At 56.3% G+C, this 14,430-nt stretch overlaps 1 protein-coding gene across 1 annotated transcript in view; it reads right to left on the bottom strand.

Annotated features, from left to right (window-relative positions):
* The window catches only part of NLRC5 (NLR family CARD domain containing 5), a 940,085-nt gene that overhangs the window by 909,723 nt on the left and 15,932 nt on the right, over positions 1 to 14,430 (bottom strand). Inside the window, exons 17-26 of the mRNA XM_081108345.1 lie at positions 13,650 to 13,733; positions 13,193 to 13,276; positions 11,641 to 11,730; positions 10,566 to 10,610; positions 9,620 to 9,709; positions 8,210 to 8,293; positions 6,295 to 6,378; positions 4,567 to 4,656; positions 4,322 to 4,384; positions 957 to 1,043 (exon numbers count right to left, since the gene is read on the bottom strand). Of these exons, the coding sequence (XP_080964471.1) occupies positions 957 to 1,043; positions 4,322 to 4,384; positions 4,567 to 4,656; positions 6,295 to 6,378; positions 8,210 to 8,293; positions 9,620 to 9,709; positions 10,566 to 10,610; positions 11,641 to 11,730; positions 13,193 to 13,276; positions 13,650 to 13,733 (801 nt within the window). The remainder of the gene's footprint in view (positions 1 to 956; positions 1,044 to 4,321; positions 4,385 to 4,566; positions 4,657 to 6,294; positions 6,379 to 8,209; positions 8,294 to 9,619; positions 9,710 to 10,565; positions 10,611 to 11,640; positions 11,731 to 13,192; positions 13,277 to 13,649; positions 13,734 to 14,430) is intronic.

Here is a 14,430-nt window from a genome sequence, read left to right as displayed (position 1 = left end):
CTGGGTTTCAGGCTCAATCACCAGTGTGGGGCGTGCAGGAGGCAGCCGATAGATATCTCTCTCTCTCACTCACTGATGTTTCCCTCTCTCTCTCTCTCTCTCTCTCCCTCCCCCCAAAATCAACAAAAATTATTAAAATCAATGGAAAACATATTTAAAAAAATAAAATACATTATTTTCATCAGCCACATTTCTCTTCTTGGCCACCTCATGACAGGAAGTTAATTTAATTTTTTTGTACAGCTCTATTTCACTCCTGCAGGCCCTTAGCTGGACTCCCTGCCCGCTGTTAAAAGACTCCACATTGTATTAGCTGTGTGACCTTGAGCAAGTCCTTAAACTCTCTGAGCCTCAGCTTCTCCATGTGCAAAATGGTGATAATAGTACCTGGGTTTGTCGGAAGGACGAAAAGACGATCTAAGGCACTTAGGCCAGTGGAGAAGTGCCCAACAGTGTTTGCTATTATTATTATTATTTTATTTTTCTACCCACGTGGGGGCTGCACTATTTGGGCACCCAAGGCAGGCCCCATGGATACCGCTTCTCAACAGCACGAAGGCTCACGAGTCCCCGCCCAGCTGGCTCCGGGACCCCGCTCAGGCTGAGGCAGGTGGTACCTTTAACCCCCTGCCAGGCAAACCAATGGACCCTTCGCTTAGTCCCCATCAGCCAGCAGAGCTCCGATGCCTTGCTCAACGCGAGGCCAACGGGCTCCTGTGGCCCTTATGAAGGGCTCCCCAACTTAGATCCAGGCACACTCTGAACTAGCTCCACTACGGCAGGAGTAGGGGTGGGTGGGAGGGATACCATGGTACAGAGAAACCTTAAGGGTGTGACCCACCGTCCTGGGCTGGGGTTGAGTGCGCACACACACACACACACACACACACACACCTCCAGTGCCACCCAGGTGTCTGCTCCCAGACTGCTCTCCCTGCTCCTCTCCTCATACTTACTCCAGCTGGCTGAGGTCCTCACACTTCCTCAGCAACTCGCACAGTGGCTCCACGTGCATCTGGCTGAGGCCGCAGCCCGTGAACCTGCTGGGGGAGGGGGAACGAGCCAGAGCTGGGGCGGTGAGCCACTCAGACCCACTCCGCCCTGGCTTGTCCTGGTGTGGCCTCCCCCAAGCTTGGACTCTCTGGGGCTATCCACTTCCACCACTTCCACCTTCCCCACAGCCGGCCCCACTGGCGCCCCTGTGCTCCCTCTGGGGAGGTGGCTCTCGAAGGGGGAACTTGCTGAGATGCAAAGTCTGCGAACTCAGCCAGCCCCACTGAGTCAGCACCTCTAGGGGCAAAGCTGTCTGACTCAACCTCCAGCTGGAGAACGCCAGCTCTTGGGGTCATTAAAAATTCTATCTCTATATAAAGAGGTAATATGCTAATTGGTCCTAACGGTGTCCCAGTCACGTCCGGTCAACGGGCTGCATGTGCACAGGAGCTGGTGGGCGGGAACAGGGCCAGGGACTTGGGTGGGGACACAGTCAGGGGGGCCTGCCTGAGCCACCACGGCGTGGCTTGAGCAGGCCTGGAGCGGATCTACTTAATTCCCTTTTAATGTGCACGAATTTCATGCGCCAGGCCACTAATATGTGTATATTTTTAGAGAGAGGAAGGAAGAGAGAGAGAGAGAAACATCACCCAAACCACAAGTGTGTGCCCTGACCAGGAATTGAACCGGCGACCTTTCGGTGCACGGGACAACGCCCAACCAACTGAGCCACACAAGCTAGGACTCAGAGTCATTTTAACGAAAAGTCATGGGGTAGGGAGCAGGGTGAGATCTACTCTTGAGAAGGCTATTGTTGCTGGAATGAAAACGAGTGGCGAATCTGCCTTTGAAAGGCTTAACCTTCAACTATATAACAAGGCAGAGGAAGAGCCTGTGACCAGCCAGCAACTGAGGGAAAAAAAAATCTTAAAATCAGAAAGTTCCTAAAATCCATATTTCACATTTTTATCACTGTTACTTTCCTTCCTTGTTTTCCCCACAGTCCTAAATCCCCTTGTACCCTATTTTTACTTTCTATTTTCAAGTCAGCTCATTCTGGGTTAATTCCTTTATTGTGAAAGGAAACCCCGTGTCACCCACTCAGATGGGAAACTGGCATCACGTGCCACACACAGGCCATAAGCGTAAGAACACACGAGAGCAAAAGCCCAGCATTAAAGCCCAGCCAGAGACGCACACCTGCCGAGGGCTCTCTCTCTCTTTAAAAGGGAGCTTAGTGTTGAGACGTGTTAAACACCCGCTAACACACCACCGAGACCTCCTCCTGGTCGTAGACACACGGAATCGTGACCTCACGAAGGAGTCAATGAACTTGAAGGAGTCAATGAACTTGAAGGAGTCAATGAACTTGAACACTGACTCTGCTATCTTCCCAACTCCCTAAAAACCACCCCACCCCGGTCAGGGTCCTACATTTCGGGAACCTCTGACTTGGGAACTATCGCTGGGCTAGGACAGGAGTCAAAAACTACAGCTAAGCCCGGCCGGCGTGGCTCAGGGGTTGAGCATCAACCTATGAACCAGGAGGTCACGGTTAGATTCCTGGTCAGGGCACACGCCTGGGTTGTGAGCTCGATCCCTAGTAGGGGGTGTGCAGGAGGCAGCCAATCAATGATTTTCTCTCATTATTGATGTTTCTATCTCTCTCTCCCTCTCTGAAATCCATAAAAAATATATTTTAAAAAAAGACTCCACCAATGAATGCATAAATAAGTGGAACAATAAGTCGATGTCTCTCTTTTCTTCTCCTCCTCACCCCCCCCCCTCCTTCTCCTCCTCCTCCTCCTCCTTCTCCTCCTCCTCCTCCTCCTTCTCCTCCTCCTCCTCCTCCTTCTTCTCCTCCTCACCCCGCCCCCCCCCTCCTCCTCCTCCTCCTCCTCCTCCTCCTCCTCCTTCTCCTCCTCCTCCTCCTCCTTCTTCTCCTCCTCACCCCGCCCCCCCTCCTCCTCCTCCTCCTCCTCCTCCTCCTCCTTCTCCTCCTCCTCCTCCTCCTCCTCCTCCTTCTCCCCCTCCTCCTCCTCCTCCTCCTTCTCCTCCTCCTCCTCCTCCTCCTTCTCCCCCTCCTCCTCCTCCTCCTCCTCCTCCTCCTCCTCCTCCTTCTCCTCCTCCTCCTCCTCCTCTTCCTCCTCCTTCTCCTCCTCCTTCTCCTCCTCCTCCTCCTCCTCCTCCTCCTTCTCCTCCTCCTCCTCCTCCTCCTCCTCCTCCTCCTCCTCCTCCTTCTCCTCCTCCTCCTCCTTCTCCTCCTCCTCCTCCTCCTCCTCCTCCTCCTTCTCCCCCTCCTCCTCCTCCTCCTCCTCCTCCTCCTCCTCCTCCTCCTCCTCCTCTAAAGAATGGTGCCTTCAGAAGCTCAACAAATATCAGCTCTTCTGCTTCTTTGTTCACAGCTGAGGTGCAGCCAGAGGGTCTGGTCCAGGGCTCTGAGGAGCCAGTGGCAGAAATGTCATCCCTGCCCTCAGAGGCCACCCTCCCGTTAGCCTGCCTCCACGCAACACCTCCCCCCCCCAGCCCGCAACCACAGAGCACTGGCCCCGGAGTCAGCAGGGGGGCACTGGCACATGTGACACCCGTGCCTGACACGTCGCCTCATGTGATCCTTGCAAGCGCCCTGCAGCACGGGGTCTCCCGTCTCCAGCAGCAGGAGCCGAGGATCAGAGAGGTCAAGGAACTTGCCCCAAGTGCCAGGCCTCGTGGAGCTGGGATTAAAGCCTGGTGGGCGGTTATGAAGTCCCTTTCCTCCAGCTCTCAGTTCTGGGCCAGTCTGACGTGTACCCCTTTGCCCTTGACAAAGCCCACCCTCTCTGGAGCCTTGCTTCCTTTTTAAATTATTTTTATATTGATTTTTTTTTTAGAGAGAGAGAGACGTCAATTTGTTGTCCCACTTATTGGTGCATTCATTGGTTGGTTCTTATATGGCCCTGACTAGGGATCGAACCCACAACTTTGGCACGTCGGGACAATGCTCTAACCCAGTGGTCGGCAAACTGCGGCTCACGAGCCACATGTGGCTCTTTGGCCCCTTGAGTGTGGCCACGAAGTTTCAATCGCACTGTACGTGCGCGCCTGCATGTGGCATTTTGTGGAAGAGCCACACTCAAGGGGCCGCAGTTCGCCAACCACTGCTCTAACCAACTGAGCTACCTGTCCAGGCTGGAGCCCTGCTTCTTCACGTTGGAGGAAACAAGTCCCCTTGCAGGTCCTTCTTGGGGAGCTCTCTGCACAGTCTCCGCTGTCTGTCCTCTCGCTACCAGGAGGCAGGTCTCCTGGTCCCACTATCCACTGGCTGCCAGGGCACCGCCCCAGGACTTACCCACAGCGCCCGCCTTTCTGCTCCTCGCTAGACTTGAAGTACAGGGTGGCATCATGCAAGGACCTGGAGCACACGGTACCTGGGTCAGCCACCTGGCCACAGCCTTGGATGCCCCCAGGAGGCACCCCTCCTCCAGGAGCCCAGGCTCTGATGTGGGTCCTACTGCCTCCATCCTACCCCTCACACCCACCAGGCTTCAGGCACAGCCCCCAAGACCAGCCCCGTTGCCCCTGGGCAATGCCCACCTGAGATCCACCTTCTCCACTCGTGGGCACAGGCCGAGGAGGTGAGCCAGCAGAAAGGGGCTCCTCGGGGACAGTGGCGTCTGGCTCAGCCTGAGGAGGGAAGAGGCGACCCCAAGTCAGCAAGTTGGAGCCGGGCAGGCTCAGTGGGCAAGGAGCCGGGACAGGTTGGCGGGCAGGAACCGGGGGCAGGGAGGGCAGCACCGCAATGAGGAAGCGGGGACTCAAGAGAAACACATAAGGGCTTGGGGTCAAGCAGGCTGGGGTTTGAGCCCCAGCTCTGCTTACTGGCTGTGTGTCCCTGCGTGAGTCATTCAAGCTGTCTGAGCCTCAGTTTCCCTACATGGACAACACAGGCCTCTACTCATGGTCTACCTTCCTCTGTAGGTGTCCTGAGGGTTTAATTACATTGAGTGTGGGCACTGCCTAACCGATACCTAAGCTCCTTATTATTATATTAGAGGCCTGGTGCACGAAATTCATGCAAGAGTAGGCCTTCCTTCCCCCTCCTGCCGGCACCGGCTTCCCTCTGGCACCTGGGACCCGGGCTTCCCTCGCAGCCCTGGCTTCGTCTGGAAGGACGTCTGGTCTAATTAGCATTTATGCTTTTATTATTATAGATTTCTCCCTCAAGCACAGACTTAACAGGCGAGTCTTGGTGGCAAGGAGCAGGATGTGGTGTGTCCAGCACCCCAAGCGGGCCCCCCGCCCCCCGCTGTGTCTCCAGCACCCCAAACAGCTCCTGGCCCACAGCAGTGCATAAGCACTATGACTGAGTAATATACAAAGTGTAAGACCCGGGGACAGTCAGGCTGGCCACCTGGCTCCAAAGACAGACGCTGTGTGACTGGGGCATAGAGACGTCCCTCTCTGGTCTGAAGTTTTGCACCTGTTCATTTTAACCCGCCACCCTCTGTGTCCGAAGGAGCCTGCCGGACCCGTTCTCTCCTGAGGGTAGGACCAGAGTGGGTGCTGTGGGGGTTGGCGTGAGCTCTGCTGAATTTGCCCACCTCTGGAAAGCCACCGTCTCTTCCCTCCCTCCCTCCTCCCCTCCCTCCCTCCCTCCCTTCCACAGGACTCAGGAGGATGGAGAGCCTGGGTGTTTGTGAGCCAGCTCAGGTGTCCCGGGAGCCTTAGCACTAGAACTTAGGTTGCTATTATGAATGACACGATTTATTTTCCTGTTGTATTTTTCCGTCTCCGCTGCAGCTTCTCCCACCTGCTAGAAGATTGAAAGTAAATCCTTTTTAAATTCTAACCAGTCGGAGCTGAAACTAGAACACAGAATTTTAAATACTGTAAGGGAGGCCACTCCAGTTCCCTTTTCTGAATGTGCACGGTGGCCTTTAAAAAGTGGTGTGGCGTGAGCATGACCTGCCTCTGGAGAGTCCCTTTCTAGAAGCAGGTGACTTCTGTGGGTGGGGAGCAGCCCCACAGCCCACCTGTCACAGGCCTGTCATTCTTCAAGGCGCTTTGAAACAACTGTCTTGGAGTCCCATCCCTGGGGGAATATTAATCCCACTTATCAGATGTGGAAGCTGAGGCCCAGAGGGGTCAAATAACACCCCCGAAGGTGGATAAAGTCAGAGGAAAGAGCTGCAAGTAGACTCGAGCACCCAGTTGTGACAGATATAATGATGACACAGCTCAGGAGAAGGAGGGCGGGGGAGGGAGGGGTGGCTTTGCAATGCAGGAGCCAGGGCTGCACAGCAAACTGGGGGAAACACCTACTGCAGGAGGCTCAGCTGGGGGAGCCGGGGCAGGTGCCCCAGCAGGGCGTCCAGGCTCTGGTCGCTCAGCACCACGCAGGACAATCTGTGAGACAGAACATCTGAATGACGTGGGGAAGCCTTGGGGACAGCTAGGAGCGTGGCCACACAGCCAGAGCCGGGCCCCAAACATTCCCTCTGAGCACCAGGTCCCTGGCTGATCACGGAGGCTAGAGGGAGAGGACGGTCATATGCGATGGGAAATGCTGGGTTATGCCAGACTCGTGTTCTTTGACTTCTAAGAAGAGTGCTTTTTGCAGCATTGGCTGCAGTGCTAATAATAATAATAACAACAACGACAACAGCAGCAGCAACAACAATAATAATAAATTAAACCAAAACAAAAAAATACTGGGAGCAGCCTGCATGTCTATCTAGATTCTGACATTGGTGTGTGTGTGTGTGTGTGTCTGAATAATTTGTGGCACAAGCAAACTTTGGAGGGTTAGTATCAAAAGGCACGACTATGCAAACACCGTGTGCAAAACACAAGCCATCAGGGACAATGAAACATTGATGGGATATTTGAGGATTTTAATAGGTCATAAAATAATGGTGCTATTTTAGGGTCCTATGACGTTGACTACATTTAGTTGAAAATCCTAGCTCTAGAACTCTCTCCCTCTGGCTCTCCCTCTCCCTCTTCCTCTAAGAGACCGTCCCCTCGGATAATCAGCCACCCCAGAGGCAGCAGAAACCAGGCTGGGTAATGGTCCGGCTAAAATCACACCTTGACCTGCTAAGTTTCGGCTCCCCGAGCCCTAAGGTGGAACAGACCCCCCCGGCTGCTTTCCCATGAGACCGGACAGAGGGGCCCTGGGAAACACCTCACAGCTGTGCTCAACTGTGAAATGACTCAGAGAAATGACTCATTACCTCATCTCCGCCCGCCAGTCAGCTCCCAGCACAGCCCCAACCCTAACGCCCCTGTCCTGTCATTTTGTCCCACAGGGTCTGTAACCCACACACCACGGGGCAGTTCTGCATCTGAGCACTAGCCTCCGTTCTCCTGGAGGGGCACTCGGAATAAAATACCCCATCTCTCTCCCCTGCGGTTCTTGGGGTCAGTATTTGGCTCTGCTAGCACCTGATGGACAAACCCTTTCTGTTCTGTAACAATAGGTTTTGTAAAAAAAAAAAAAAATAGAGAGCAGGTCCGGTGTGGCTCAGTGGTTGAGCGTCAACCTATGAACCAGGAGGTCACCATTCAATTCCCGGTCAGGGCACAGGCCCGGGTTGCGGGCTCCATCCCCAGTGTGGGGTGTGCAGGAGGCAGCTGACCCATGACTCTCTCTCATTATTACTGTTTCTAGCTCTCTGTCCCTCTCCTGTCTTCTCTGAAATCAATAAAAATATATTTTTTTAAAATGAGGTGTTTGGGGTGCATGCGTGTGCCCCTGTGTGCGCTGGGCCACGGAGTGACGACTTACGGAGGTAGGTAGAGCGGAACTAGGCTCCACTACATGACTCTCTCTGATGTACATGTGCTTGGTAGTCTCCAGAACGAAAGTGTTTTCATTACTGAGGCTTCTAGCAATGGGCCAGGGAACTCTCATGGGGTTGGGCCAGGGGTGGGCAAACTTTTTGACGCGAGGGCCACAATGGGTTCTTAAACTGGACCGGAGGCCGGAACAAAAGCATGGATGGAGTGTTTGTGTGAACTAATATAAATTCAAAGTAAACATCATTACATAAAAGGGTACGGTCTTTTTTTTTTTTTTTTTTTTTTTTTAGTTTTATTCATTTCAAACGGCCGGATCCGGCCCACGGCCCGTAGTTTGCCCACGGCTGGGTTGGGCTGTGAGATCTGGTGGGAAGGAACCAGAAAAGATTCACCCCACACCCCCAGGTCACGGGGCTGCGTCCTTCTTACTGACCTGACTTCCAGGGGCCCCGGGCACTTCTCCAGAGCCTCGCAGAGGTGGGTGAGGCTCAGGGCCTCCAGGCGACACTCCCTGAGGCTGAAAAGGAGCAGCAGGCAGGGCAGGGGGTCAGAGAAGGCTGGGGGGGGGGGCGCCCCGTGCAGCCCCAGGGACTCTCAGCTCCTCCCCAGGCTGCAAGCTCCTCCCCCACAGGGTACGCTCTCCACCCCCAAGTCTCCCAGAGCCCCCCATCCCCACCATTCTGACCCTCTGAGTGCCCAGCTGCCCTCTCCAGCCCCTCTGTGCTCTCCACTGAGCCCTGCCTGAGTCCGGCCACCACCACTCACCTGGTCCACTTACCACCCCCCGCCTCCCCGCTTGCCTCCCATCCACCCTTCTTCCCCCTGCCAGCGTCCTATGCTTAAGCAATGCAAACCTGACCAGCCAACGCCCCCCCAACCCCCGTGCTGAAACCCTCTGTGGCTCCCCATTACCCTTAGGCTAAAAGCAAAGAGCCTTCCTCTCCTCCCCTGCCCCCCCCTCATTCGCTTCCACGCTCCCTGTCTATGCTGTGGCCACACTGAAATGCTGCCCACAAGCCCAGCTTTCCCTCCTCGGGGCCTCTGTGCAAGCTGGCCGGCCACCTGGACACCCTCCCCCTCCTCAGGACAACCCTGTTCAGCCCCACCTCGGGTGTCTCTTCTTTTTTTTTTTTTTAAATATATTTTATTGATTTTACAGAGAGGAAGGGAGAGGGATAGAGAGTTAGAAACATCGATGAGAGAGAAACATGGATCAGCTGCCTCCTGCACATCTCCTACTGGGGATGTGCCCGCAACCAAGGTACATGCCCTTGACCGGAATTGAACCTGGGACCTTTCAGTCCGCAGGCCGACGCTCTATCCACTGAGCCACACCGGTTTCGGCAGGGTGTCTCTTCTTATGTGAGGAAAATGAGGCCAGGCCTGGCCGGCATGGCTCAGTGGTTGCACATCAACCTAAGAACTAAGTGGTCACGGTTTGATTCCTGGTCAGGGCACATGCCGGGGCTGCCGGCTCAATCTCTAGCAGGGAGCGTGCAGGAGGCAGCCAGTCCGTGATTCTCTCTCATCACTGATGTTCCTCTCTATCCCCTCTCCCTTCCTCTCTGAAATCAATAAAAATATATTTAAAAACAAAGAAAAGAAATCGAGGCCAGGAGAGGGAGGGGCCCGCCAGGTCCCATAGCCCCTCGTGGGGGAGCTGGAAGCCTTCAGAGAAATCAGTGCAGGGCCCACAGCCCTCACACTCACCCTCTCTCTCCCCTTCTCTCAAATTCCCTTTCTCCTTTCTCCCAATCCCCGCCTGACCCTCCAGGCTCTCCTCACTCCTTGAGCCCTCTCCCCACTGTGGTTACCCCCAAACAAGACGTGGGTAAGAAGGTACCAGAAGCTCCTGGGGACGCAGCGCTGACCGGACCCCGAGGACTGGGCTTGGGCGGGGGACTCTGGCGGAGGGCTGCGGGCCGGCAGACGCCTTGGGCAGGGAAACGTTTGGAGAGGAAAGTTTAAATCATCCACGTTAGAAGCTCAGGCTCATCAGTCGGGGCAGGGAGGGGCCCTCAAGACAATCAACCCCCTCACTGTACAGATGGGGAATCTGAGGCCCACCTGTCCACGGGGGCGGCCCTGACAGGTTAGGGGGAGCCAGGACAGAGCCTCTCCTCACTCTGATCACAGATGTGGCTGTCACATGACTCGTCTCCCTGTGCCTCTACACTGTGGGCCTCAAAAACCCAGAGGATCCCCAGAAATAGAAGCCCTAGACCGAGGCCAGCCCTGGTTTCAGAAGCCACCTGGGGAAGGGACGCAGCAGCCCAGACACCCGCATCAGGTGGCTCTGGTGCTTGCCAACCTGCTGAGCGAAACCGAGGTGCCCACCAGGGGGCAGCCGGGCAGCCAGGAGCACCTGCGAGAAGTCACTATTGCCCTTTGTTCACAGCAAAGACGCGGAAACTTTCAGAGCGCCAACGGCTCTTGGCTTCTCAGATGCGCTCCTAGCTCCTCAGGGTGTGAAAGGGCAGTGACTCATAAGAGACTGTGAGTCTGCAGAGGCTGCAAAAGTCCCCCGGACGCTTCCTTCTCCCTCCCCCACAGCGGCAGCTGCCAGCCCAGCTCCATTCTGGTGCCTGCCACCCAGCGTCCCCTCCCTCCCTCTGCGCTGGCTTCTTCCAAGAGGGTGAAGGCAGCGGATTCCTGCAAATTCATATGGAGGGGGGTTTACTTTGGAGCTGACAGTGGTCCGCATGGGTCTGGGGTGGGGGGCTCCTCCAGGAAATGGGGAGCAGAGGGAAAGGGGAGCCCGCCTCACCCTCGGAGCTCTCCGCCCTCACCTGGCTCTTCTGCCGCCTCTCAGGACCACGTGCTGGCTCTCGAAGCTGCAGGCAGAAGGGAGGCAGCAATCAGAGACCAGGCAAAGGGCCCACTGACCAGGTCAAGGGCACGAGGGCAGACTGACCAGGTCAAGGGGAGGCTGGAGGGCAGCCTGCATTCTTTCTCAGCAAATACCACAGTAACTATATGACAACCGCTGCATGCATTAAGGCACATACAAAGCACACCAGCCACATGATCTCCGCTGAGTCTCATGCGAAAACTGTGAGGTAAAGAAGTGTTCTTACCCCATTTTACAGATGGAGAAACTGAGGCGTGGAGAGGCTCAGTGACCTCCTAGACGCTGTGCCGCAGGGAACCGGTGAGCCTGGATTTGAACCTGGTCTGTCTGCTCTCACACTGCCCACTCTTGGGAGGGGGAGGGGAGGGATGGGCAGGCCTTTCAAGGAAGCATGCATGATCTACATTGCATGTCCCAGAGCTGTGTGGCTGGGTGCATTTGCCCTTCTATAGTTTCATCAGCTCCAGAGACCCCACAATTAAAGCGAGTCCCTGAGCACTCAGTGGTCACAAGGGTGGTCCCAGTTTTCTTAAAAGTCTCCCAGAACAGCCTGGCCCACGTGGCTTAATGGTTGAGCACTGACCGATAAACTAGGAGGCTCAATTCCCAGTCAGGGCACATGCCTGAGTTGCGGGCTCCATCCCCAGTGGGTGGTGTGCAGGAGGCAGCGGGTCAGTGATTCTCTCTCATCATTGATGTTTCTATCTCTCTCTCTCCTTTCCTCTCTGAATTCAAGAAAAATATATACAAAAAAGTCTCCCAGAATAACCCAGAGAGTGGGGGAGTCCATGGATTGTGTCCCATGGAGAAATTTGAGTGTCCTGGGGCTATAGTCATTCATTCATTCATTCATTCACAGACTCATTCACTCACTCATTCACTCATTCATTCATTCATTCATTCATTCAGCAGCCACCCATCCCACACACACTGACCCGGGACCCCGCGGGCCCTGAGGATGCCTGTGGTGAATGCAGACGACGGGGCCGGGCAGGGCCCTGAGGCTCACTCACCTGATGTCCAGCTGGAGGACCCAGGGCACCGCAGAGAAGCACTGGGCCAAACTGAACACAGCGTCCAGGGACAAGCGGTTCTCACTGAGGCTGGGGAATCACAGGCGTGGTGTCGGCAGGGGACCCAGTCTTGTTTCAAGTGACAAGACTGACAGCACCCTCTGTGTGGTCAGAGCACAGGGCAGGGGAGGGCGGGCCCCGCGTCCGGACGGCGAAACTCGCTAGGAGCTCTCATAGGTGAGCGCGCCTCTTCCAGCCCCCCCCTCGGATGGGGAAACCGAGGCCCATAAAGCAGCCAGGTCTCCCCCAAAGTTACAAGACACACGGGTGACAGAGCTGCCATTAGACCCCGTGGCTCCCTCTGAACGTGGGGAGTGCCTTTAGGCGCCCGATAAAGGGGGGTGGTGCCCGGTGACCAATGTCTGTCCCCGATAAAGGGGGGTGGTGCCCGGGGACCAATGTCTGTCCCCGATAAAGGGGGGTGGTGCCCGGTGACCAATGTCTGTCCCCGATAAAGGGGGGTGGTGCCCGGTGACCAATGTCTGTCCACCTGTCGTGGTGGCTTTTTTTGCCATTTAAGGACGCCCGCCTCGGGACGGGGGCCCTGGTGGGTGCCTGCAGGCTCTCGCAGGCCCGGGGTCAGACTCGGCATCCATCCTGTGTGGAGAAGGTCACATGGGGATTTGCCCCGAAAGCTCCCATCACACAGCATTTGCCTGCAGTGGGGAGGCCCTCCTCCTCGCCCATCCTCTCCTTCCCAGCATCCCGGGGAGCCTGTCGGAGCAGGAAGGGCCTCAGGCCACAGACTCCTTCTAAGGTTGGAGCCAGAGCACAGCCCCTCTACTGTTTATGTGTTAATGACGGGAACCAGGGCTCAGGAGGTGATGGAACCTGCTCAAGGTCACGCCGGGACCTGGGACCTGGGACCGCTTTCCAGGGCTCCTCTAGCTTTGTCCCAGAAGAGCTTGGGAGGAGGGGATGTGGGGCCAAGAACACAGGAGGCTTTCAGGGCCCGGGAAGTCTGGTCGCTGCCGGCAAAGGCTGGGGTTCCTGGCCTCCTACCAGACCTCCCCTCTGAGAATCTCCCATCTCTGCCAGGTCCTCCGGATGCCCCGGGCACCCTGCTTGGGTGTCCTGTGGGATCCGAATCCTCTCTGCCTACCAGCTTGCACCCAGCCAACAGCCCCGCCCTGCACCCATGGTCAGAATGGCTGCCAGCCTCTACATCAATCAGTCATACTTCCCACCTGCCTTGCCCGGGGCGACTGGGCCTCCCAGGAACAGATTCGGGAAGCGAAACCTTAAATCAGAAGCTGGACCATTGAGTCACCGATGCCAGACTCGATATGAATGAGAATCACGCCCTTTCCTGAGCACTCACCACGTGCCAGGGACTGGGCCAGGCAACAGACATGCCTTTTCTTATTTAATCTTTCTGAGAAGCCATGGAGGTAGAGAGATGGGACATAAGAAGAGCCCCCCTCACTGCCCGCCCCTCCCCCCCACGCCCCGCCACATCCCCTCATCGCCATGAGGACAGCCAGCTACTCACTTCAAGGACTGCAGAGCGCCCAGCGCTGGGAGCCACCGAGCCAGCTGGGCCGCACCTTCGTCCCCCAGAGCATTCCTTGATAAGCTGGGAGGGGCGGGGAGAACAGGTTGGTGGAGGGAGGGGGGAGCAGGAGTTTTGTCTCTCCATCCCATCCCCTCAATCACTCCGCTTCTCCTGAAACTGGACACGGTGTGGTGGGGCCAGACTTTAGCAGGTGGCGCTAGGTCAGCTGGGGTCTCCCCCAGGTTCTTATCCTGGGGTTTGTGACTCCGAGGGGGTCAGGGATGGGCTTCAGGGGGAGTCAAGTGTGGGGGAACCTATATTCTAGGGGGAAGAGGCACAACGTTCACCAGATTCTCTATTGCAGCAGGAGGTCCAAATCTTAAAAAGCAAAACAAAACCCAGCTCTCACTCACTGCTTAGCCCCACCCACCCGCCTTCCGACAGCGCCACTCACTCGAGGTGGCCCAGGCGACAGCTTCCTTCCAAGGCCTTGCAGAGCTGCTCCAGGTGCTCAGCTTGCAAACCGCAGTGTGTCAGCCTGCGGAGGCAGAACCACAGCCCTGCAGCCCCGCCACGGAGGCCAGAGCGGGCCTGGCCCCAAGCACACAGGCTTGCAGGAGGGACTGGGGCGGACGCATCTGGCACCCAGACAGACAGACAAAGAAGGACCAACACATAACACACAGACATCACACACAGGCAGAGGAAAACCAGAGTCAGAGGCACAGTGAGAGGGACACCAAGATGGACAGACAAAGAGAGGAGAGAGAGAGAGAGAGAGAGAGAGCGCAGATGCGCACACACACACACACACACACACACACACGCATGTGTGCATGGTGTCGGAGGAGGACAAACAGACAATGAGAAAAGGTCCACAGAAAACCAGACAGACATGATCTGAGAGAGACAGACAGAGGGAGGGAGAGGCAGATGGACAGAGAAGAGAGAGGCCAGAGGAGAACTGATGAGCGTCCTGGGGGGCTGAGCTGAGCTTCAGGACCGGAAAAGAAGGGGCTGCAAGCCCCCCATGCTCTCTGCCCAGAGTTCCCACACCCCCTCAGCTGCTGGAAGTTGGGGGCACTTAAGGGGGGGCTGGTGGGGAAGGTGACTGTGGAGGGCTGGGCAGGAGAGTGGAAGGCAGGGAAGCCAGGCCCCAACTCCTGGCTAGAGCAGATCCTGTCATCCAGGGAGCAGCTGGGGCTGGGGGCCAGGGGCAGGCTTCATGCAGAGGG

The sequence above is a fragment of the Myotis nattereri genome (genome assembly GCF_964212035.1).
Source record: "Myotis nattereri genome assembly, chromosome: 15".
Taxonomy (NCBI): domain Eukaryota; kingdom Metazoa; phylum Chordata; class Mammalia; order Chiroptera; family Vespertilionidae; genus Myotis; species Myotis nattereri.
Note: the sequence above shows the minus strand (reverse complement) of the source record. Positions and strands in the feature narration are given on the sequence as shown.